Source organism: Marmota flaviventris, chromosome 2 (assembly GCF_047511675.1).
Source record: "Marmota flaviventris isolate mMarFla1 chromosome 2, mMarFla1.hap1, whole genome shotgun sequence".
In the NCBI taxonomy this organism is placed as follows: domain Eukaryota; kingdom Metazoa; phylum Chordata; class Mammalia; order Rodentia; family Sciuridae; genus Marmota; species Marmota flaviventris.
In genome coordinates, this window is record NC_092499.1 from 116,078,799 (window position 1) to 116,105,699 (window position 26,901).

At 34.5% G+C, this 26,901-nt stretch overlaps 1 protein-coding gene across 4 annotated transcripts in view; it reads right to left on the reverse strand.

The window, feature by feature from the left end:
- Positions 1–674: 674 nt before the first annotated feature.
- The window catches only part of Uaca (uveal autoantigen with coiled-coil domains and ankyrin repeats), a 100,505-nt gene continuing 74,278 nt past the window's right edge, over positions 675–26,901 (reverse strand). For all 4 annotated transcript variants that reach the window (XM_027926006.2, XM_071608433.1, XM_027926007.3 and 1 more), the window contains 11 exons: positions 26,321–26,358; positions 23,076–23,144; positions 21,754–21,861; positions 17,950–17,982; positions 17,427–17,525; positions 13,375–13,411; positions 12,457–12,509; positions 7,793–10,519; positions 6,133–6,285; positions 3,775–3,840; positions 675–871 (listed from right to left, as the gene is read on the reverse strand). In XM_027926006.2, the coding sequence (XP_027781807.2) occupies positions 800–871; positions 3,775–3,840; positions 6,133–6,285; positions 7,793–10,519; positions 12,457–12,509; positions 13,375–13,411; positions 17,427–17,525; positions 17,950–17,982; positions 21,754–21,861; positions 23,076–23,144; positions 26,321–26,358 (3,455 nt within the window). In that variant the 3' untranslated portion in view covers positions 675–799. The remainder of the gene's footprint in view (positions 872–3,774; positions 3,841–6,132; positions 6,286–7,792; positions 10,520–12,456; positions 12,510–13,374; positions 13,412–17,426; positions 17,526–17,949; positions 17,983–21,753; positions 21,862–23,075; positions 23,145–26,320; positions 26,359–26,901) is intronic.

Below are 26,901 nucleotides of genomic sequence, written 5' to 3' on the forward strand. Positions count from 1 at the left end.
GTGCTTGATATAATACAGCAGCAAATGTCAAAGTAACTGCTCAAAAAAAGTCTATAAATTTTTTGACACTTTAAAATCTAGCATATCATTTTTCTCCAAATACTGTGGTAACAAAAGTCACCACAGGTTAAAAAAAAAATGAAGACATCATTGTAAAGATTATGTAGGAACTTTATTATAAATTCCTGAAATATTTTACCCCTATGTTTAATCTAAATGTAACTTAGCACTACAAAACATTTATGAAAAGAAATTTACTTTAAAAGGCATAAAAATTATTAGCATAAGAAAAATACTGTACCTCCAAAAGAAGTTAAAGTCTCTCATTAAGTTATCTCAATAAAGACAGAACTTGGCCAGCCAAGTTACTATGCATGCCTTAAAACTACATGAGGCTCAGGATCAACTAAAAGATCTTTTTGATACACTTAAAAGTAGTCACCAAACAAATTACTTTCTCTTAAATAAATCTTTAAACAAATATTCCTGCCTAACCCCTCTTCATACGGAACCACTCTGATGGCTCATATTTTAAGTAGCTCAAAGGTACGTAGTTAGTGCAAGGCAAAGTGTTATGTGGTTTGCAAACTGTAAAATAAACATATATAGAATATAAGATTGAACTTGATATTGAAAAACTCAGTAACATACTCATCTAAAAAAAAAAAACCCTATTAATGGAACAAAATATATTTTATTTTAATTCCAGTAGCAGAGTCAGGCCCAGAAGAGTAAGAGTTGCACACAGAATGCTCAGCACCAGGAGGAGAAGTCAGACTGGGGCTGCTCGGTACTAATGCTAGCACACAAGCCCCTGCCGCATCTGAATGATCTGTAGTAAGGCTGCCTGAACATCTTCATCCATGTGACCCTGAGAGAAAGAAACGTTTCATGTCATCATTGTTTACATAGATATCGAAAGTCAAAGCCTTTATCGAAGGGCCCAAGAGGTTGTGACTGACCACATGCTAAACCTCACCACCATGCTAAACCATGTTAACCCTCACCACTGTGATAGGCTACAGGAAGTAATGGAAAAGAAAGAACAGCTCTATTGTGAAAATTTAAAAAAAGTCAATAAGTAGTATGCACTAGTTGATTTTAACATCTATTACAGAAAACAAATGGACAAGCTTCTCACTCTTTTTTAATAATGGCTTTAAATGGTTGGTAGCTTAAGGTCCAAATGAACAAAGTCAACTACATATTTGTGTTATTGTTGTTGCTGCTGCTGCCACTGCTGAGGATTTTTTTTTTCCTAAATAATTTTCTAAATAATTGAGGGGAAATAATACTCACATTATGTTTTCATATGAAATGTGATCAGAAAATAAATATCACTTTACAACTTGCTTTTTTACTTAGTGTCATAGACATCTTTCACTAGAGCTACTTAATCAATATTTGTATAATTTCTCTTTGTATTAAATTTCTTTACCTATTTCCCTAAAGATGAAAATACTTTAAATGTATTTCCAACCTTTACAGACAAATATCTAGAGAAGAAATTGCTGGGTTGAAGAGCTGATTCATATTTTAATTTTGTGAAGTACTACAAAAGTTCCCTCTTACGGAGATTATAACAATTTATACTTCCATCCATACAGGATATAAATGCCTATTTCCCTCACACTATGGCCAACACTATGGGTTGTCATCTTTTAATATGTACCAATCCCACAGATAAAAAAAAAAAAAAAAAAAAAAACAATGCCCTTTGTTCATTTGTATCTCCCCTGTTACTGAGTAGGTTGACCATCATTGTACATGCACAGTGACCTTTTTGGGGGGGTGGGGTGAGAGCGCAGGTGGGAGGTACTGGGGATTGAACCTAGGAGTGCTTTACCACTGAGCTACATCCCCAATGCTTTTTGAGACAGGGTCTTTCTGGGTTATTCTGGAAGCTGGTCCAGAACTTGAGATCCTCCTGCTTTAGCCTCCCAAGTAGCTGGAATTACAGGTGTATGCCTGATGTGATTTGTATTTTAAAAGAAACACTTTATCCAGGTGTGCTAGTACATGCCTGTAATTGCAGCTATTAGAAGCTGAGGCAGAAGGATCAAATAACACACCCTGTCTCAAAAAATAAAATAAAGAGGGAGAAAAAAAAAGCTGAGATTGTAACAAAGTGATAGAGAACCCGGGGTTCAATCCTAGTACTAAAGAAAAGAAAAGGAGAAAGAAGAAAGAAAGAAAAGGAAGAGAAAGAATCAGGGAGAGAAGGAGGGAGGGGAGGAGAGATTTTAAAAAGTAGAAAGAGATTTCATTAAATGAGTCAATATGGTGGGCTTTCAACAATCCTCTACTTCTTTTTTTCTTTTTTCCTTGTTGAAATACTTGAATAGGTTTCAGCACAACACTTCTATTAATATAAAGTTTTGCTTCTGAAATCTGTTTTTATAACAGCAGGATGCTTAAATTTCAAACATTAGCCACAGTTGACTAAACTGAATTCTTAGTTAACTTTATGATGCCAGAAGGCAAGACTATTTCAAATGCCAATTGCTTTTGTTATGTTTCATTAGGACTCAGTAGAAAATAATCTCAAATTTCAGAAATGTAGATTATACTAAGTGGAAAGGCTTGTTAGTTTGTTGCATCTTTCAGTGAGAGCAAGCTCCTCCTCCTGTGGCCAATACCAGTGTGCTTCACATCCTCTCTAACACAGATTTTCTATGCTCTTCTACCATTCCCCTCCAAACTTCCCATTCAGGTGTCCACATACAGTTTTTTCTAATAACTACAATAAACTTTGAAATCTCAGGTTATCCTCCATCTACTCAAAAGATGGCAGTATGGATGCCTTTTTTTATTAGACCCTTCATTCTTTTTCAGCGACTCCCCTTCCACCTACAGAAACAGTAGGACTTTTGATTTTAGGAATTTGATATTATAAAGGACTTCTCTTTTTATTATTTTATCTAGTTCTCTTTTTAAAAGTGGTCTTCATTTGAAATTTCTTCTCAACACTCATTCCCCCCCCTTTTTAAAAAAAATTTAACAGTGTGCCCTAACACCCTTCAAATCCAAATAATTCCTAGTATCTCACTTGTCACTCTAACATTTGTCTCTTGTAGTACACACATCTTCCTGAGAAATCTATTCTGAGAATTTTAGAGATGCTGCTCGTGCAGTTTTGGAGATGTTGCTCATACAGAGCATTAAGAATATATTTTAATATGCTAAGTATTTCCTTGATATGATCTAAAAAGAAACAGTGTTCTCAATATACCCCTAAAGAAGAAAATTTGTAAGCTTATGCTTCAATAAATTTAAGGCTCAATAAATATGATAATCTCTTAATAGACCAAGTTTTCTTTACTTATCACTATTCTACACATGCCCTCTTTGTCCTCTTCATACTTCTCTAGTATTCTCTACATTTCAAAGAAATACTCCTAAGCTACCAAGAAACATATGAAGCCCTTTCCACTCTCCTCTTTCAGCTGACAGCCACGTGTAGATGTCAAGGCTTTATCTCCAGCTAGCAACACTATTAATGTGCTCTGCGATCATATGTTGCCAAACTGTCTAAAAAATGAGTGACAAGCAGATGGAGACAACACTAAATTTAAGTTGTTGTGTTGCCATATAGCTTTGTAAATTTTTCTGGGAGATATGCAAGCCATGATTAAAAGAAACACAATTATTTTTAAATAAGCATATGGGACACAGCTACTTTAAACATCAATTACTTTTACATGAATTTACTTGAAAATAAAAGCTAATTTTCTCTCAAACAATACCCTTTCTAACAGAGCAATAGTTTTTCACCTGTGCAGCACTAAGGAGGTGTGTCCGATAAATTGCAATTACTTCTTGGTGCTGTCTGTCGGCATCCTAGAAATATGGAAAGATGGGACATATCAGAATATCAGCATTTACATTTCCAAACATGTGGAGGCTTGTGACAATGCTCTCCTCGGGCCTGATGCTACAAAATAGCAACCTATCAAAGGACTTCTGCTACTCTTCTTAGAACAAACCACCTGGGACCTACCAGACACTGAATTCCATAACGTGAAAGAAGATAAACTTCTCTAATGAATGTGCGAGAATACTCATCATGAAAGCAATACCACTTATCCTAGGTAACATGAATTTACTGTCTTGGTTTACATATACTGCATGAACCTGCTAGACACTTATCAACTTGTGCTTTGCATTATTGGCAAAGTTTTCATTTTATCTCCCTGTCACCAACCTGGGTTCCCTACCATGCTTCCAAGACTGAGGTAGCTCTTACCTCACCTCCTTTTAGTTTAAACACTCTGAGTGGCACTTCTTTATTTATAAGTGACTCATCAGCTTGGTTCTTAAAGTCCTCCACAATTTGGCTTCATATATTAGTCTCAAGATTCAGGCAAGGCGTTTTTTTGTTTGTCTGTTTTTTCAATTGCGCTGGGCCATGCCACCTTACACTCCTTCTCCATGGCTCTTCACCCTATTTCCTTTTCCTAGAAGACCCTCTATTTTCCTTATGCCTACCAAACACCATCTATTTTCTAAGTTCAGGCCAAATACTCTCTTCTTGAAACAGGCTCCCACTCCACCAGTAATTATTCCTTCCTGGGAAACAAGGATGCTTTGAATGTGTCCCCCAAAATTTCTGTTAGAAACTTAATTCTTAATGCAACAGTGTGAAGAGTGGGGAATTCTCAGAGGTGATTAGATCATGAGGACTCTACCCTCATTCATGGACTAATGTCACTATCACAGAGTTGGATTACTAGAGTGGGGTCCTGATGAAGAATGCGTTTCACCCACACATGATGCCTTCTGCCCCGCTTTTACACAACAAGAAGGCCCTCATCTGCAGCAGCCTCTTGACCTCGGACTTCCCAACTTCCAAAACCACAGACCATATAAATTACTGTTCATTAGACATTATCCAGTCTGTTATTTACAGTTATAGCAACACAAATAGAGGAAGACAGAACCCTGTCCTTCAGAATCTGGTATTACATTCCTAATTCTGTATCTGACATTTCTCATTTAGAGGTTGAAGACCCCACTGCTTCAGGCCCTATTGTGAGGCATACACATTATAGTAGGGCATGCACGGGGGAACAAACTCTTCACCTCATAGCAGGACAGAGAGGAAGGGACAGGCTGGGGGTCCCAGTATCCCCTTCAAAGACACACTCCTGATAACTGGAAGACCTCCCACTAGGCCTCACCTATTAAACTCTTCACCATTTCCCAAAAGCATGGAGCTGGGGACTGTCTTTAACACATGTGCCTCTGGGGGACATTTCAGATCTAAATTATGAGCAATAACTTCTTTCTATTCAAAACCAATTCATAACCAAATCCTACAGAATAGGAAAACATTGGCAACAATTTGCATTTGACTAGGTCATGTTTACTTTGCATTCAATGTGTACTAGCTCAATTAAAAATGTGAACAAGCTGGATGCAATGAGGCAGGAGAATCACAAGTTCAAAGCCAGCCTCAGCAACTGAGCAAAGCCCCAGACAACTTAGTGAGACCCTGTCTCAAAAAAAAAAAAATTTTAAAAAGGGGCTTCTCATCCTATTTTATGGATGTGGAAGCCAAAGATTAAAGGGAATGTTCCATGCCACTCACTTTTGAGTTGCAGGACTAACACCAGAGCTCCCATCTTTAAGGACTTCTAAATCCAGATACCTTCTTTAAAGTTATAAAGCATAAAAGCATAGGAATTCCTATTTTTGTTCGGAAGGATAGAAGATAATGAAAATTTCCCTTAGGTTAGTAGACCAATATTTTAGAGCACACACTGCATGAGAAAGATGCTAGATTGATAACTGGTCATCCCAAGTTTAAATTCCAGCTCTATGATCCCAAACATGAAGTATTTTAATCTTTGTTTTCTTAAGAATCAAACAGTGGGAATAAAATCTGTTTGAAGAATACTGATAAAGACAAACTTTATACTTAAAATAAGTAAAGTATTTAAGGTAGTGCCTGGCATATATTAGGCACTAAATAAATGATATTATTATGCCCCCAACAGAGGTAATTTGGGGCAAAAATGATTACATTCTTAGATGTGAACACAGCTACAAATCCATTTGCTCTCCAGAAAAGCCTTACACACAAACTAAGACAGACAGCTGCCAGCCAAGGCCTGTATGTCTGGTACTCACAGCCAGCTGCTGCTGCAGGGCCTTCACTTGGTGCTGAAGAGTGTCAATCAGCTGGCTCTGCCTCTTGGTGGGGCTGCCACTTGTGTATGTGAGTTGGGAAAGGCCATTGAGCGCCTGTTTTAGTCTTTCTACATCATTAAGCAATTCAGTTATCTTTTGAAAAAGAGAAAAAAGTCATGGTAGAAACACATATCATTTACTTATTCTTTATAACAAACACCTTTGTACAGAAATCAATCCTTACTTGAGACATTTATTCTTTTTTTGCCAGAAAAATGAGGTAGAAATATTGCAAAGATCATTATCAACAATATATACAACATATTATTTGCATTTCTTTGACTTAATTCCTCTCAGTAAATTTCTTAGAAAAGTATCGAATTAAAGAATATAACACATCCTAAGATTAAGAATGAACTTAGTCTTGATTTCAAATAATAAAAAAGGATCTATGAAGGTACAGAAACTATCTTCGAGGCAATGTTTGAAACAGAGAGGCATCTCCATCTGACAAAGTGTAAAAAGTAAAAGAACACAGCTCATGTATTTCTAAAATTAACTTGTGTACCCTGTTCTTTACGGAAGTTGTATTATTAAGACTACTTTGTGTAAAGAAAGAAAAAAAAATAGGGAGGCTCTTTAGAGAAGTGGAAAGAGCACAGACTTTGAAGTCAGTCAGACTCGATGTGGAAAGTTTAGCTAATTTCCTTTATTTTTCTGAGCCTTGAAAGGTGAAAAACCTTTCATAGTCAAGAAAATCAATGAGGTCATAAATATATACCTAGTACATGCTCAATAAATGACAACATGTACTATTAAACTATATGCTATCATATTCATAACCACCCTCCAAACAAAGTTAGAGAATTTACATTCTGAATTATATGGAAAGATGTGCCAGAATTTGTACTTATACCTCTCTAGTGAGGAGTGCTGGGTCTGAATCTGCTTTTACTCATTGCTAGTTCCTAGCAGCTGCCATATAGAAGGCACTTAATAATGACTTGTTGATTAGATAAAACTGTAGTCAATCTTCATCTCATGTCCACAGCAGAAATTATGTGACTACCAGTTTCAAAATATTGTTGAATACCTATTCTGTAAATTGTACCATGAGATTGAAAGAGAAGAAAGAAAATTAAGTGATAAACCCTGCTCTTCAAAGCTGGTTGGAAAGATCAGTCACACAAGTCTAATGCAGTAATACAAATGTTTTAAATGCATGGAAAAGCCAAAACAAAATATGAGTTCTAGAAGATGAACCCTTTACTGGAGCCTAGAGTGGACAGGATAGGCTTTAGGAAGGAGAATAAGGGGCTAAAGAATGTACAGTATTCAACTCAATAAGAAAGGAGGGGCACTATATACTGGCCCCACTGAATTCTGACTATTCCTCTAGGAAGCCAGTGAATCACAGTATTTTTTTCAACTCTTGGCTGTACTATCCAAGGAACATTAGGAAAAATGCTTTTGATTTTTGTGTTTTTTTTTTTTCAATTCAGGATCTTCTGCACATCAATAGTCATAACAAAAAGGGGCACTTATTTAATAACTTTGTCAGCTTGTCTGTGGAATTCTATGGTTAAAAAATCCCATTCTATTCTGGCCGTCCTGCTCTGGGGTTTTCAGTGCATAGCCACACAGACTATACTGTGCCTACCTTATTATCTTTTGCTTCAATTTGTTTAGCAGATTCTTGAATTCTTCTCTGTAACTCTGTGATTGTTGTTAAGGACTTATCACATCGTTCCTTCTGATCCTTGATTTCTTGCTCAATGCTGAAATGTACTAAATCCTTTTCATCTTTCTTCTTTTTGGCATGCAAAACCTCTTCACATACTTCATCATACTTTCTATTGAGATTGGCCAGTTTTTCATTTAAATTGGAAATCTGAGTCTCCAAATCACTTTTTGTTGCTTTATATTTAGACAAATCAACTACCTCTCTTGTCTCTAATTTCTTTAATGCTTGTTTAGTGTTCTGAACCTCGGTCTGGAGTTTAGAGACTTCTTCAGTTTTGTTTTGGCTTTCTTCTTCCTTTTTTCTCAAGCTAATTTTCATGATTCCAACCTCTTTCTCAAATGCTTCCTTAATCTGCAAATGCTCCACCAGGGGTACTGAAGAGTTCTTTTGATTCTCCAACAGCTGATGCAGTTTGGTCACCGTCTGTTGTTCTTTCTCAAAACACCTTTGCTTATTCTTCAGTTCTTCCTTTAAATTCTCAATTGTGCCATTAAGAGACTTTTTCAGAGCCTCAACCTGTTCCAATGGAACATGCTGTTTTTGCAAAAGATTTTGTGCTGCAAGGATCTCCGAACCCTGTCTGGCATTTTCTTCCATGAGCTTCTCTTTCTCCTTCTTTACTTCAGTGTATTTCTGTGACAGGTCTTTTAACTCTTTGTTTAGCTCTTCTGTTTTTCTGTTTAATGCTCTTTCGGTTTCACGGGAATTCACCATGAGAGCACTCTTATCCTTTAACTCTTTCTGAAGGGCGAAAATCTCCTTCTTTAACTTGTCATTCTCTAGCTTGCTTTTCTTGGCCTCTTCTTCTCTGACAGTACACTTCTGTGTCTGCTCTAATAGCTGTTCTTTTAGTTCTTTCTCTGTCGCTTTGAATTTTCGCTCACACTCTTCAAAGCTGATAATTGGGGCATATTTTAGCTTGATGCATTCTTGTATTGTATCAAGTTCCTTCTTCTGGGCTTTAATTTCAGCATGCAGTGTCACAATCTCTTCCTGGCCTTGGTTGTACTTGGTCAGGATCGCAGCATTAGCGTCCTGCTCCTTCTTTAGGCTCTGGTTCATAACACGCATCTTTCCCTCATGTTCTTCCAGGCTGATGTACTCAGCTTTTATTTGATTCTGAGTGTTTTCCAGGTTTCTTTTTAAAATTTCATTCTCATCCTTTATTTTTATGAATTCTTGATTTATACCTTCAAAGCTTTTCTTCACATCAAATAATTCTCTGTTAGTTTTATCTAAAGAGTTATTCAAGGCAGTCTTAATCTCTTCGTGGGTTTTGGCTGGTACATACTGGCTACTCAGAGTCTTTTTCAAACTTGTGTTTTCAGACGTGAGTGTATGAATTTTCTCTTGGTCTTCACCACATTTTTTATTAAGTTCAGATTGCTGTTTTTTAAGTTCAACAATATTGGATTTCAGAGCCATTATCTCTTTTTCGTGTTTCTCAGGAGGTATAAACACAGTTTCCAGGTGGCTAACATTCTTACTTAATCTGTCATTTTCCATCAGCAATTTCTCTGTCTCCAACTTCTTCTCTGTATATTTTTGTGTTACATCTGAAAGCTTTTTATTCAAATCATCAATATTTATATCATGTGACTTTTTCATTTCTTCACTTACCTTTAAAGGAACATAATGATTTTTCATTTCAATTGTTAGATTATGTACTTGCTGGTTGAGGAGCTTCTTATCCAGAGAAACTTTTTCAACTTCCTTTTGTAGTGCCTGGTTTTTCAGTGTTAGCTCAGTGATCTTCTTTCCAAGCTCTCCTGACTTTTGTTCTAACCTGCTCTTGAGCTGCTCATGTTCCTCTGGTCTCACGTGTTGGGCGAACTTGGCCCTAATGTTCTCAAGTTCTCTCTTCAGCTGTCTAATTTCGCTAAGTGATTTTTCATATTCTCTTTCCATCTCTGCCAGTTTTTTTGCTTTCTCACTCACTTCATTTGATAATAAGCTCTTCATGTTTTCAAATGTTTCTGTTGGAATGGAAAGGGCCACCTTTGCTAACAATTCTTTTAACTGGCATTCCATCTCCATGACCTTTCTTCCTTTCTTCTCTCGTTCCATTTCACACATACTAAATTCCTTCTGCAATCGCTTATTTTCTTCTATCAACCTACCTTCATCCCTCTTAAACTGTTCTACTAACATCTCATTTTGTTTGATTTGGTTTCTTAACTTTCCCACTTCTGCAGATGCGCCTTCATATTTTGCTTTCATGTCTTTCAGCTGATCCTTCAGTTCTTCCATTACTCTGTGATTCCCTGTGGCTGCTTCACTGGTTAGGTGCTCTTTAAGGGCAAGAAAATGGGTCTGCATTTGTTTCACTTTACCTTCTGACTCGTACATTCTCTTCTGCACATCTTTTAATGCATCTTCTAATTGCTTTATCTGTTCATCTGAGTCCTCCTTGACCCTTTCACATTCTAATGCTAAGGCTTTGCACTCTGCCACCTTGTGAGCCAGTTCATTTTGGAGCTTGAGTCGATCTTGCTTTGCTGAATCACAGAAGGTTCGCATTGCTTCTAACTCTTTCTTTAAAATTTCATTTTCAGAGTATGAGGTTTGACTGGGTAAAGATAGCTCCAGTGGTCTTAACATAGATCTGCTTTGCATATGAGCTGGCATACCTGGGGAAGTACACTGAAAAGGAAAACAAGGCATCAATCACAAAAGTCTAAAGAAGACAAAGATTTCTTATTTGCCAAACTGTAGAAAAGGCTGCACATCATCAGGAGTCAAAGGATTTTTCAGAGTAAGTAGGTATGTTGAGGACTAAAAATCACATCACTGATTTCTACGGCAAGAAAAGCAATTTTGAATATGATTTTTTTTAACATACTCAAAATATTTTGGGAGTTCTGTATGCTTGAATCTATTTCTGGCAGAATAAGGAAGAAAAATAGCTGTGGTCTCTGGGCTCTATTTTCTCTTTCTTTCCCCATTCATAATTCCTACCTATAAAACAAAAATATCAATTTTATCAAAAAATATTTACCTCTATGTTTTATGATATATGATGTACTAAGAATTACAAATTATTTAGCAGATGCTGTTTTTTTTTTTGGGGGGGGGATACTTGAGGGTTGAACCCAGAGGTACTTAACCACTGAACTACATCTCCAGCCCTTTTTATGTATTTATTTTTGAGACATGGTCTTGTTAAGTTGCTTAGGGCCTCATTAAGTTGATAAGGATGGCCTTAAACTCATCATCCTCCTATCTCAGTTTTCTGAGTTGATAGAATTAGAGGTATAAGCCACAGTGCTTGGCTTACATATTATTTATCTTCTAATAAGACATATGACTTCTGAGTACCCTTACTGTTAACTCTGAAATAATGTTATTTAAATTTTTAAAATACCACCAAAATAAACCCAGCTAGTATAAGAGCTGTCAAAAGAATGTCAACTCACAAAAAGGAAACAAGTTTTCTTAGGAAGATAAATTAGAATATAGTACATAATAGTCATATAAAATTTGAAGGGTACCTTGTTCCCTCTCTTAAGTGCTGACAAAAAGAGGAAGTATAATTAAACTTCTGAGTGAAATAGTCCAAATACCAGAACATGCAATCATGAAGGACTAAATTTAGCTATTTTTATTTTCTCAATATAGCCTATTACAATAAAGGCTCTTTACAAGTACTAATTCATTGATAAAAGCCATGTGTCATGAGCACATCCGATTATTTTAATGGGCAGTTAAATGAAAACTGTCTTCTTCTGAAACAAGAGAAAGAAAATTGACAACATGGAATAATTTCCTAGCCTGGATCTGCTGCCAAATTATCCTTTAATTTATCAATTATCTTTAGACTTATGGCTATTTTAATTGCCCCCAAAATTATACACACAGCTTCATAACTTATATGCCTATTCTATTAAAATCACATACTTACCTAATCTTAAATACTGGTAAGTTGATAACCATTCCTTCCACTTAGACGCTTAGAATTTCCCACCTTAAAGAGGCCTTACACTTTACCTAGGTCTACTCACTCTGACTGCACAAAAGAAGGTATATAAAAGCCTTTACAGCCCAAATATACATCAGTTCTACAGGCTATAGAAGGTTCTAGAAATACAAACCTTAAACGTACTGGAAAATAAGGACCTAAAGCAGATAGATAAATAAGTAGTAAGAAAAAAAGCCAATACTCTAACTCTTGGAAGCTTGCTTTACTTAGAGGTGAATTTCCAAAACATAGAATGTATATTTAATTGAAAGGATACATTTCAAAGCCAAAACAATTTATTTCAAAATTAGTCATATCTGTTTTCCCCCTTCCATGGGAAAATGTGAAGAGTTAACTGCTATAATAACAGAGGCTCATTAACAAAGACAATGAAACTGTAATTCAAATCTTGTTTAAGCCAATACTACCACAAACACTCTAGAGGGCACCACAAACAGCAATCTGCTTTGATTAAACTCAAGAAAGCAAGATCAACTTTGATAATGAAATCTGTACTTAATGCATGCAGATTTAATAAATATATACATAGGACTGTTTTCTCTTTTTTAAAAGATACAAATATTTCCTTAAAATGTTTTTTAAATAAAAGAAACAATATTACCTGTGAGTCTGTCATATACATTTGACCTTGTTTAAGAAGCACATCTTCTTTTCCTAAATAAATCCAAATAAATGGCACCTTAAATATCTACACCAAAGTAGGATAAATATTCATTTAGTATCACTCCCTCACTTATTATCCCATCAAAAAAAACAGGAAGTACAACAAAATTATTCTTGTTCTAAAATATCTATTTTTCTTATTATTTCTACTAAATATAAAGGAATTATGTAAGGTCTATAGTAAGCTGTTTTTTAGAAATATGAAAGATGGTTAAACAGGCTATGTAATTAGTATAAAATATACAGTCAAAATAAAAATATGTTCTCTGAGATTCATAGGATAAGTATTATCATTATACTGAATGAAGAGTTTAATACTCATTAGGAAGAAAAAAATAGATTTTCTAGAGAAAGTGTAAAACTGAAGAGTAAACGAAGTGAAGACTATGTACAGTCCTAAAATAATTAATAAATAAGTAATTATTTATGAAACTTGTAATTACAAAATGCTTATCTGAATTGAGATTGATTTCTCCAAATCAGAAAACTGTGTTTGTTTTTTATTTCCATGGAAAAGCCAACTATCACAAGAAAAATGTCTACTGATCAAAAAGGCAAATGTATTACACATAACTCACAGTAATGCTATTGGCATACAATTCATACAATGTACAATTTAAAACTACAGGTGGCAAAGGAAAACAGGGCCTCAGTGACTCTCAGAGTTTATGGTAGAGGTCATGGCATTCATCTGAACCTCTTCCTATTCTACTTGCTGAAGTGTAACACACAGGTGGGTGTATAAAGTTTAACAGCAGGAGTATTATGTACAATCAGACAAATAAATAGGTATAAATATTCTTTTTCGCTTGAACTGGGAGAACCATAATAACAAAGCCAATATTTTTATACTCACGGTTACTGAAATGACTTCCTGATCCTAAATGATCACTCTGAAATCAGAAGCATAAATTAAAACACTTGTGTGAATGCTGCTTCATTTTCTTGAAAGTCTAGTTTAGCTCTAAATGATCCAGTCATTAAAACCACATTTTTTACATTCCTTTTTTCTCCTGAGTATTATTCTATTTGATCCCACAAAATGACACAGCACTAACAACAATTAGACAGATCAGCTGGGAATAAACAACTTCACTAAGCATTTAAAAGCAGTTAAGTGTTTCAAGGAAAAACTTTATTGCTCTATAGAAAAAAAAAAAGTGAGCCCCAAACAAACTGAAACAACTTTCAATATCTAGTGTTTGCCCCTGCTTTACCTCAAAAGGAAAGAAGTACCCCGTTTGCATCCAGGACTCATTTTACTTTACGACTGTTGGGAGCAGAAACCCTAACTCAGTGACTATGAAATATTAGTGTAATCCTTTCCTTTGGAATTTATAGAATATTGATTACTTTTGAAAGCAAAAGGAGACAGAGAGCAGGAAATGAAACTGTGGCAAAGACCTACACACAAAGGTAGTAATAAACCTGTCAATGTATCAGTTAGGAAAAGGAATACAATAAACACTTAAGATACTTTGAAATACCCTTGGTTTGCTCCTTTTCCCAAGTAAGGAAAATACAAAGAATCTAATATATAAACTAAAGTATTACACTTCAAGAATAAGTGTATGCAGATGAAGTTCTGGGAGTATTAGTAGCAAAAGCTACACATCAAATTCTTACATTAAGTTACTATGATAAAAAGTCTAGAGTTTCATAGCTAAATTAATGCCACCTCCATTAAATCTTAATGCTCTAAATGTGTGAAAAATATCTCTAAGCTTACTTAAGTTCTTCATTCCATGCAATATTTAATATCAGAGTTTGTAAAAACCTAAATAGGCTTGTATGTGGATGTAAGGGATCGAGGTTATGCACACAAGGAGTTAAAAAAACCTTAATTTGGTTTTGTTATCTTTATTTCTCAAATGAAAACAAATGCATCGATTATAAAATTATACTTATTCTAAAATATTCATATTTCCATGTATTTTTTCTATAAATGTAAGGGAAATACCTTCATATTAAGTATTACACATAACTCACAGTAATGCTATTGGCAGTTTAAGAAGTTTTTAAACATGTGAGATGATACAGTAATGGATATTTAAGTTGTTCCTTGGTGTCCATGAGGATTTGTTCCAGGACCCCACAGATGCCAAAATCTATAGATGCTCAAGTCTCTTATAGAAAATGGTACAGTATGTGCATTTAACTTCTATCCATACCTTCCATATAATTTAAATCATCTCTATATTACTTACAATACCTAACACAAGAAAAATGCTATGGAAATAGTTGTTATTTAGGAATATTAACAAGAAAATAGTATGTGTTCAGTAAAGATGCAATTTTAAAAATATTTTCAATCTGCAGTTTACTTAATCCATGGATGCAAAAATCATGAACATGAAAGCCTGATTTTATTGAAAGTTTTTATTTTATTTATTTTATTCTTAGATTTTAATGGCTGCTTTCATAAATACTGGGTCACATATAAATAGGTCCTGTAATTTTCTTCTTGAAAGTAAAAAATCATTCCTAGCATGAAAATTTATCAAAATTAATTTGTAACAACTAAGGAAACTAGCCCCATTATATTGAAAGAAGGGTTACAAAATGGAATGTACAATATGACTCAAGCTGTTAAATGAGTATGTGAAAAACAAATAATGCACAAAGTACTACAAAGATATTGGTCAGGTACTAAAAGCACAAAGATGACAGGTGTCTCTATTTTCTGCTTTTAGTTTGACTATATTTTCTAATTTAAAAATGCATATTGGTTTTGTGATAAGAAAAATAAGGTAACTTTTCTACAGATTATTATGACCTTATTGAAAGTTACAAACCTGAAAAACTAGAGTTTCTCTACAGAAAACAACTTATTCCTGAGACATGCAGAGTAGAAGAAAAGTAAGGTAAAAACAGTACCCAAATTACAGGTGCCAGACTTTGATGATTACTTCAAAGGCCCTGTTTATACACCTGTATTTTCTCATTCAAGCTATTCTAAGTGCAAAACTAGCATGTGAGTTAAGATACCTGGATTCAAGTTTCGGCTCTGCTACTTCCTATTTGTGAAGTCCCTCACTGGGTAAAACCGCTCTGCTCTTCAGCTTCTTCACTTATCAAGTTCAGATAATAATAAAACATATCACACAGGGTTGATGTGTTCATTAATGCACATACACTGCACAAAGCAGAATATGATTTGTTCTATGAAAATGTTGACTATGACTAGATTTCACAACCTTAAAAAGAAGTCTTCAAATACGACTAGATTTCATAACCTTTCAAATGTGAAAAAGAAATCCCTACAGTTAGATTATTCTTATGTTTTAGCTTATAGAACTGTTTCTGAACACTCTTTAGAATGCAGCCATAAATAAAACACTTTTGTTCTATTTTTAAAAATGTATGAAGGCCTAACTCAGCTGCCTGAGTACACCAGCATTAAGTGCCCACTACAATAATTTCTGCCCACATATACTCAGTGTAATCACAACCCATGTCAAGATACAGAGTATGTACAGCAGCCCAGGAGCTTCTTCATGCACCACTCTGGCCTATAACCCCTTCACCAAAGGGTGGCCTCTATTAAATATCCAACAACACTGATCTGTTTATCTGCTTTTAGATTTCATAGAAATAGAACTGTGCAGTATGTACTCTTTGTTCAGATTGCTTTCATGCAACATTATATCTGTGAAAGTCATCCATGCTTTACATTCTTTTTTCATAGCTGCACACATACTTTTTTTATTTACAAAGAAAACAATTTACTCTGCATGTCCCTTAAAATATGCTGAAACTTAACTTAGGTGGTACCAGAGGTGGAGCCTTTTGGAAAGTGATTAAGTCACAAGGGCTTTGCCTTCATGAATGAATTAGTGCCTTATAGAAGAGCTACCAGGAACTAGCTTAGCCCCCTTTTTGCCCTTTCACCTTCTGCCAAAGGAGAACACAGTTTCGTATACTTCCACCACATGAGGATGCAGCCAGGAGGCCCTCACCAGACAGCAAATGAGGGCACCTTGATCTGGGATTTCCCAGTCTTCATAAATGTGAGAAATAAACTTTTGTTCTTTATAAAGTACCCAGTCTTGGGCACTTTGTTACAGCAGCACAAGTGAATTAAGACACACTTTTAAAGTACTGTGGAATTATATTTCCCAGTAAGAATTAGATTCATTCTCAATCAGCCACTTTTTTCAGCAATCCCTAATGATGAATGACATTATACAATATATAAATATGGCATTACAGTTAAAAGTTGGAGAGAGGTTCCCCTTAATGTAGCAAGAGCAAGGAGTGACAAGAAGCAAGTGTGAGAGAGGCTTTAAGTGTTGGTAACATTCTGTTTCTTGATCTGGATGTGTTTAAATTGAAAATTTATTAACTTGCACACTTTAAGTGTGCACTTTTAAAATGTCTATTATATTTCAATAAAAGTTAAAAATATGATCTTGAAGAAACTAAAAACTAACTGATTCAACCAAATGAGTATATGATGTCAGCTTTATTAATATACCATTCTCACCAAGATGTTCTAATTAGACCACATGCACACAGTTCTTCCTGAGACAACCCTGGTCATACTGCTTTTCATTTATATGATTATTAATCTTGCCACTATAATCACTGAAAATTTACAGGTAAAAACATGAAGTTTTGAAAAGGTACAAATAAACAACTAAGAAGGTTGGGGAAAAGAATCTGAACTGCAGCTAAGTGTCAACAGCATGCTAGTCAACTGTAATGACTCCACCTAACCGTTACAACTCTCTGAAGAAAGGCAAGATAGTCCTAATTTCTCCAGAGAGGCAAAAAACTCAGAGATTTTAAACAAAATCCTGAGGTCACACTATAACAAAGAGTTATAATCCAAATTCAAGTCTGATGCCAAGCCCCTTACTACTACTACCTACTATGAATTATAGGAAATAAATAAGTTTTCTATACCTCAAGATATTTAAATCTATTTTTCAGAGTCTCAATAGTTCTTAAGCTTTCTTCATGTTGCTTTTCTTTAGCTGCCAAGAGGGACTTCAGCTTTTCTCTCTGAAAACCAAGGAATAAATACAGAGTAAAATCACCCTGTGCATGAAATAGGAATTCCTTTGAGAACTGGAGTTAATGAATTCTCTAACCTGGTGGAATTTATTAGTAGAATTAATAACATAAATATGCTAATAAATCATGCAATATATACAAATATTATAAAAAATTCAAATCTCTGTTATTTAAATCTTAGTATGTTCATCCTTTATAATGTTTAGAATTTTTCATCATGTCATGATAAGTTCCACAGAAAACAATATTCAAAACAATTTTAAGTCATACATAGGTTTTTCTTTCCCTTTAAGCAATAACTAGAAATAGAATCTTGTTTTTCATCTCAATTTAGGACTTAAACCTTTACTACAATATTATCTTCAAATTTACAAAACACTTTATATGTTTAAAATAAAATTTAGCATCCTACCTCACTTTCCAGATCATCAGCAACCATTACTTCCTAAATTTAAGAAAAAGAAATGTATTTTAATTCTTGAAAGTTTATCTCAAAAGATAAGAGAGTGGCAAATATATTTTTAAAAGACTGGTAAATGTCTTTAAGATTGGAGACAAGGATGTGAGAAGAAAATGGTAAGTGCTACCATGTCTGCTGTAGTTCATTCTTCTTACCGACTTCAGAAGCACTTTTTTTTTTTTTTACATTATTCAAAGTTTTGTGTAATTCAATTCAATTACTCTTCTATGTAGAGACCTACATAACACATATTTCTTTAAGAAAAATACATATATGAACACATGTACTTTTTTGATTCAAGTCAAAAGAAACTTCCCAAGTCCTATCTGCTCTTCCTCCTCATATCTTCTGCCTACGGCTGCTTCTTCAATCCCCTGGCCTCTACTATAGTTCAATCCTTTGCTATTATCATACACCTAAATTATTGATAATGGCCTTCTTTTTTTGGTATGAGCTTTCTTATTGTAAAACGTCACATACACACAAAATAAGTCCATTTTCAATACTTTAAGTATTATTTAGAGGACAATAAAGTGAACATCTGTGCCACTATCTTTCTATATTTATAGTAAAGGAATGTATATCTTCTATAATTCCAAAGTTCAGGATTAATTTTATATGCTAGATCAAAATTGCTAATTTATTTTTCTGTTAAAAGCTACTATGTCATGAGTTGTCCTATGGGAAGTTCTCATGGCAAGGAATGAGGACCCTTTAACAAGCATCACGTCAGTTAGCTTCAGAGCAGATCCTTTAGCCCTTCAGATACTGCAGCTTGGTTGACTGCCTGACTTCAACATGAGGGACCTGGAGCCAGAACCAACCCTGCTCTTAAAGCTTCTAAGTTTGAGGGTAACACATTACACATTAATAAACACCTAATACACCTTGTGTATATGAAATTATCTTTATTTTATCCTCTTGTTTGATTGAGTATTTGGCGATAGAATTTTAGCATGAAATTTATTTTCTTCAAAATTCTGAAGGTATCCTCTACTGTCTTCCATTTTCAATGTTACAGTTGAGATTCAGAGTCATTTTGATTTCTGATCCTTGAACATGCTACCTGACTCTTTTAGGGAGTGGGGGAAGACAGTTGTTGGTAGGATCTTCTTTGTCCTCAATTCTCTGAAGCTTCACAACAATTGCTAGTTTCATCAACGGTGGGTCTTCTCTATGTGGAAAAGCATGTCTTTCATTTCTGGGAAATTTTCTTTAGTTACCTTTTTGATGATTTTCTCCCCTCTGCTATCTCTTTCTGGAACACCTATTACTTAGATGCTGGACTATGCTCTTCCGTTTTCCAATCTTTCTACTTTTTTCTAGTTGATAAGTCTTTATCTTTTTTCTATACTTGCAGGGCGTTTTCCCAGATTCACTTTTTTTTTTTTTTTTTAAATATCAGAATGTTCCCCTTTTAGATGAGATATTTTCTTGTGTCACTGAAAATATTAAGAGTAGTCAGTTTTAGGGTTTTGTTTTTTAAAACTTGCTTTCCTGCACAAACCATTTCTTACATTCTCCTGTGTGTTAAATCTCTACCTTCCACAGCTCATAAATATGCAGCACCTTGGTTTTTGCTTGTGTTCAAAAGTGAAGACTTAAAGAGGTGACTGAAATGTCTACACCTGTATATGACTAAGGGTTGTACTGCAAGACAGTATGATGGGGCCAGCTAGGTAAGGAACCCTTCATTTCAGCATTTTAAAGTGTTTCCTCCTTGGGCTGGAAAGATTCCTTTGAGAAGACTTCCAATCTCCTGCCAGCTGTAAAGGACTCACTTGCAGAGCAACAGGATCTTAGCACTATTACTTAACCTAGTGTGTTTCTTACGGTGCACCCACCTTTGGCTACACTTGGTGTCCTCAGTTCAGATATTCTTCTATTGAGAAGAATAAAGAGGAGCAGTTAGAACTGAATGAAAAGAGTCAGGTATTTAGGAACCTGTTTTTTTTTTAAACAGAATTTTAACTACTCATTCAGCTTTCATTCCTAAATCCAGAGATAGCTGACACTACCAACTTCTAAGCTTTTTAGAGGTTATGAATTATAAATCATTCCACTTTCCCCACTGCTGGCCTTAGATTCAAATTTCTCAAGTCTAATAATTTATTGTTCATTAATCTGCTTTCCAGATTCAATATTTTGTTACTATGATATCTGTTCCTACCATACCTGTCCTGAGAGATGCTTTTGAAATGTCCCTTAACTCTCCTTTCAGTGGAGATGTGAATGGAAGAATGTGCATGTATTCTAATTGTTGCCTTAACTAAGAAGTTATCCCGACCAAAGTTAGTATTTAATTTTTATAATGAAAAATTAATCTTACCAACATAATTTATCAATTTCTGGACTCATCTGTGTTTCCTATATCCCACAACTTTCCTCTTAGTTTATCTTTCTTGATGCAGAAGTACATTCTTTAATGATTATTTTATTAAAGGCCTACGTGTGGCATATTCTCTTAGTCTTCAGAAATCTGAAAATGTCTTCACTCTGCCCTCATTCTTGAATGAGTGCTTGGAAACAAAAGTCTAGGCTGAAGCTCATTTTTGCTAGCATTTTGATGGTATTAATGGTTTTTCTTTTTGTCCATATAAATTACATTGTCTTTCCTTCTTAACCACTTTTAAGATCTTCTCTTTAAATCTAATGGTATATAGTTCTACAATGTAATATTTAGTTGTATCTATATTTCTGTTCCATCTTGATACTCAAAGTACACAATCACCTAGTTTCAATTCTTGAAAATTATCAATAATTATCTCCATTTTATTTTAATTGGACTTATCAATTTTTATGCATTTTTTATCTGTGTGCCACATCTTGATGCGTACTTTACACTATCTATAAATCAAAATTCAGTCTTTAAGTGTAACCAATCTTGAGTTTAGCCTGTCACAATTTTTATCTCAGTGACTATCCTCAGGGCAACTAAATCAATGTAGTGGGGAGAGGCAGTAGGAAAGGGGACTCAGAGATGATTCTAAGGTTAGTGCAGATACCAAAACCAGTCAGTAGGGCTCTTAGAACAAAAAAAAAAAAAAAAGGGAATGACTAATTTCCAGTTAAGATGGTGAATTTGCTTTTGGATACATTCCATTTTAGGAAAATCTAAAAGAGAAATATATTAAAATAATGAGGAAAATTAGAACCAAAAGGACAGCTATCCCAATCATGGGCTTATTTCCCACTCTTAAAATAAAAATATCACACAAGATGGCACCTGTGACAAGTCATACACATGATAAAATATGCATTTAAAGAGTGAAATGATTATCCTGGATTTCATATTTTCTTTAAAAAATAATAGCTTATAGATATTTCTTGCATTTTCAACTTTTACACAATAGATAATATAGATCACTGTTTCTGTGACTTTGTTCATAATAGCACTCTCTGGAATATCCCTTTGTTCCTTCTTGCTTGCTACAAAATTCAGTCAAAATACCATCTTCTTGCAGGAAGTACCACCTTAGAAGCAACAGCTCACAGCTCTCTCCTTTCTCCTCTGAATGTCCCTCACATGTCCTTACTTATCATCTGGGTTGCATTACTTTATATATTTACATTAGAAGCTTCAAGGAAAGGGTTTGGCCTCTAGTAAGATACAACTGTCCTCAGGACAATGACTTGATTTTACCTCCTTTAGCATTGTGACCTGAAATGACAGGCAACTGGTAACAATATCTTATTGATAATTATAGGTACTAAAACAGTTTTCAGATTTTTAAAAATACTGTGCAGATTATTTACCTCATTCAACTGTAATTGTAAACCATTGACTTTATCCAATAGTATCCTTTGTTCTTGCTGAATTTTTCTCAACCGCTCTTTCAAATCTTCATTTTCAATCTCCAGATCCTTAAGAGAGAAAACAGATAAAAATTTTTATAAAATAAATTTAAAAAGCAGTTTGCTATCACAGATATACATATATATAAAACAGCTTTAAGTACAAATGATATAATTTCAATGACAATGTTACTCAAAATCTAAAAATGAGTAATAAAATTGCTGTCCAATGATAATAAATACAAGTATATTAAAGAGAGTAACTAATCAATTTGATTTCAACAAATAAAAAATAAAAGCAACACTTGGAAACAGAATATGGCAGAATATGCCACTTTAACTTTTGCTTAAGAATTCCCAAGTTGCTGGGTACAGTGGTGCACACCTGTAATCCTAGGAGTGCAGGAGGATTGCGAGTTCAAAGACAGCATCAGGAACTTAGCAAGGCCCTAAGAAACTCAGTGAGACTCTGTCTCTAAATAAGACTTTTTTAAAAAAACTGGGAGTGGGGGGTGATATGACTCAGTGGTTAAACTCCTCTGGGTTCAAGCCCTGGTACAAAAAAAAAAAAAAAAAAAACTCCAAAGTTTATGAGACATTCTAATGCTTCTGTTAAACTAATCATTTCACGACTCTGATAAAATATGAAAGGTTCCTACTTAAGTCCACAGTCTACTTTCTCAACACTACCTAGAAACCCAAATAAAATGCTTTTATTATATTGAAAGCAGCTATTTAACTTATAATTTAATGATGTTCCAGTAATAAACTAAGTATGAGTTCTTTACTCAACATAATCCACTTAATAATTACTCTGGAAAACTTTGACCAACATAAAAAGGCACTGTGTAGTTAGTTTAACAAAATTATTTTTCTTCATAAAAATAAAAAATTTTTAAAGTTTAGATTTTATTTTTTTATATTACCATTACTTTTATTACCATAATTAATTTTACAACATGAACATAAATGTATGGTTTATAAAAGACATGAAAATCAAAAAGAGTTAATAAAATTGCTAAGTTATTTGATTTTCTAGTGTAATCGAAACAATGTATTCTATACTATACTTCTGTTATATACTTGAGTTACTTACTACAGACTCAAACACTCATAACAAAAGTCAATTTTTGAAGAAGAGTAAGAAAATATCCCAACCATAACAAACTTCCTTTCCTTTCCCCATTCATTTCACCTGTGTCTCTGTTCTCACTTCCCCCATCCCACTATATACAACACTGAAATTCTTTTAAAAGTAAGATATTAATTTTTTTTCTTTGTACCTGAATGTTTTGATGCTCCCTCTGATTTGACTTCATGTTTATTTCATCTTGCATGTGTGTCAAATTTCGCTTGGGTAAAACATTAAGAAAAGACAAATTAACAAGTATAAGAATATGGAACAGTAATATTTTCCTCAATAGTCAATACACCCAACCAGTGACTTTCAGTTCATTCAATATTAAATTTTACTGTGTATAACACAAGATGGCAGTATTTCCACTTAAAAACCCCTAAATGGAAAGCATCTTTAAGGATAGAGGCTTTAAAAAAATCAAAGTATAATTTAAAACACTACCAATTTTTTAAACTTATTAAGGATTTATTTTAACTAAACTCACAAAATTTAAAAAGTAAATTTTTTACTAGACACAATATGAATGTTGTGCTATAAAACATCACACACCACTTCATAGGAAGAATTTAGTTTTTAAAAAATGGAGGGGAAGGGCTGGGGCTGGGGCTCAGCAGTACAGTACTCGCCTAGCAAGTGCAAGGCGCTGGGTTCAATCCTCAGCACCACATAAAAATAAATAAAATAAAGGTATTGTGTCCAACTACAACTAAAATTTTTTTTTTTAATGGAGAGGAAGAGGAAACCACATTAAGTTTGAAAGACAATATGGAGATTATTTCCTTTTCTGAGGACTGCTAAAACAAAGTATCAAGATGCGGTATTAAGAAGAGACACTGACTTGGATATATAAAAGATCTCTAAATAACTCTGTTGGGTATATGTTCCATTTTTTAACACTTACAGCTTTGGAACTTTATTCCAGTTTAGAGATTTGCTTTAACAAAAACAGAGCACAATGATTAAGCAAGAGAACAAATAACCTCCTTTTTAAAAAATCCAATTGGTCTTCAAATCTGCATAATAACCAATTTAGAAACATCACTCTTAAAGTTAAAAAAAAAGATTGCTTTAATTCCTCTAGATAATTTTTCATGTTTTATATTACTTGTTTGTTTAATCAATTTATTCAACTACCATTATAATGAGTTCAGATCTAGAATTCGGTGACAGGTCCCTTTAAAAAGATATTCTGTAGCCATAATTTCCAAAATATGTTTCTAGTTTCATTCATTCTACTAGAGGACTGTTCCTCAAGAGGCATTTGACATTTATTAACAGCTCACTTCATCATATCACTCTTATTTTTTTTATTGTTTTTGAGACACGGTTCACTGTGTTGCCCAGGCCAATCTCAGATTCTCAAAATCACTGTGTTGCCCAGACTCAGTCAATCCTCCTGCCTGGGACTACAGGTGCCCACTATGACTCCTGGCTCATCATAGAGCCCTCATTCCCAGCCTTCCTCTCAGAATCCTCACCCATTTCCTCCACTCCTTAACCCACCCCTGCTCAGACAAACTAAGTCAACTCCACCCATGAAGACCCAGCTTCCTGACAAGGCCTTCTTAGCAACAAGAAGAGAATGTTCCTTGCCCTTCCAGCTCCAAGAGGCAGTGACCCAGGCACAACTAATGGCTGATATAAGCCTTCCGCAAGCTGTTGGTCTTCAGAAGACATATATTTGAAGTCTTTACCACTCCAAATTCTTCTTAACACAGCACCTGGTTATTTTACCACTCTCTCCTTCTGCCCGCTCCATTGTGTACACAGCACTTCTGCCAACCTGAGCTTCTACTGTCCCACAGGTGGGCGAAACACACTCCCTCATCAAGGGTTGTAACTTGCCTCCCCCTCAGCCTGTGAACTTCTCTGGAGCCCCCACTCTCTCCATCTTCATCCTTTAATACTGTTTCCTTCGTAGCATCTGCTCTGATGCAATTGGTCATTTGTTTATTGTTTTTCTCTCTCAATAACCTGGGAGCTGCATGAGGGCAACAACTTTGCACCTGGCAATATCCTGACACTTAGAACAGTAACTGGCACACTGTAGGTGTTTGTTGAACAAACAACTAAGTCTTCCTTTTACAACTATATTGCAGGTTTCTTGATAATAGGGACTGCATGGCTTGTACAAAAACAGATCCTATTTATAGTAGATAGTCTATAAGTATATTCAATAAATATGGAAACAGGAATTAGGAGTCATTACTCTTACTGCTCCTAGTAGAAAATTAACTCCTTGTATTCACTCAGAAATCCTTACAGTACTGAGCAGAGTACTATTCCCATGTAAATATTCAATAATTCTTTATTTTAAATATCTGTACATTTCAGAACTCATTTTTCTCTTCTGTGGGATGGCTGGTATAAACACAAGAGTATACTTTTTATCTCACTCGACTCCTACTTAAATTATCTGAGAAACAGGGAGAAGGTTGATGAAAAAGAAAGTATCAACAGACATGACCCATGTATGAACATGTTACTTCATTCTGATGGATTGAAAAGGAGAACAAGCTTTAATACAGCTTTCAGATTGAGGTGAGAGGTAGAGATAATGGTGCAGAATGATGAATAGAATTGCTCAGAAGGTACCTGATTACTTTTTCTTCAGGGTTTGGAAGTGCCCAGGTTCCTCTCACTAGAGAAAAGCTGAAAGCCTGGAAGGGAACAGCCAGCAGAAGAGGAAAGCTGCCTACACTAGCTCTGCAGCCAGAGTGCTGTCAACCACCCCACTTCAACTCAAAAAGATGAGAGGAAAACACAAGACATTTACTCAAACCAGGACATAAAACCAGGGTTAAACTGTGATTTGTTAAGTGGTTAGTATAAAGTATGAATTGTTCCATGTGCTATTTTAAAGTCCTCAATTGAGTATACATAGAAAAAAGACTTTTAGAAATAGAAAATACTCTATATTAACAGTGGTATTGAAATCACAACAGATAATCAGTTCTTAACTGTTTTCTTCAGTTCTTATTGCACTAAAAGAATTTTCCCAAATCAGTACAGATTGGCTCTGTTGTTGAGAGAGGATAGGGGGAAACTGCCTATGATCTGCCAGGCTAAAATTCATCATTTAATAATTTCAGTGAGGAGTGATATCACCACATACATGGAACTAAATGCCCAAACCAGGAGGCTATTTATTCCCCACTGGATACATTCATTGTGATTGTGATCCATTACCAGGCTAAGTGATATTATCTTAATATAATAGGATCTTATGACCTTAATACTACATTCTACATGGGCATGATAAACTGGGGAGATAGAAAGCATGCACTTAAACTCACAATGAGTTGTGTATAATCATTAACCAGCTTTACTAAGTATTTTACTTAAATTGCACAATACCTACAATTTTTAAAAATTAAAATTAAGATCTACCTGTTGCAGAGATGGTCCTTTCTTCCAAAGTTCTCTCCCTAAAGATTTAAAGAGAGAAAAACAGTAAAACAGCAGAGTATTATGGGTAGATATGCATTCCTTAACTATACCACTCAGTCAATATTAACTAAATAAATCTTAAAGTTTCCTCTAAAGCTTACTACTTTTTAGTTTTAATTCTTAAATTCATGCTTAAAACAACAATAAAATAACATTTTTGCTAACCAAATTAACAAAGGTTTTTTTTTATATGACAATATTTAGATAACTGAAACATCAACTTGTTAAACTATCTCAAAAGCCATAATGTACATATCCTAAAGCCTAGTGATTCAATTTCTAGGAACTGATCTCAGGGGAATAATAAATAAACATATGCCCAAAACACATAAGGAAAAACCAGTGAAAAAACAGATATAACTTAGATACCACCAACAGAAAATTGTCTTAATTAATTGCCTTAATTTAAGTAAATGGAATCCTATGCATTAATAAAAATTATACTAAAAATATGAGGAAAAAATAGAAAAATGAAAAAGTCTTCAAAATATGTTACATAAAAAAGTAAGCTACAACTCAGT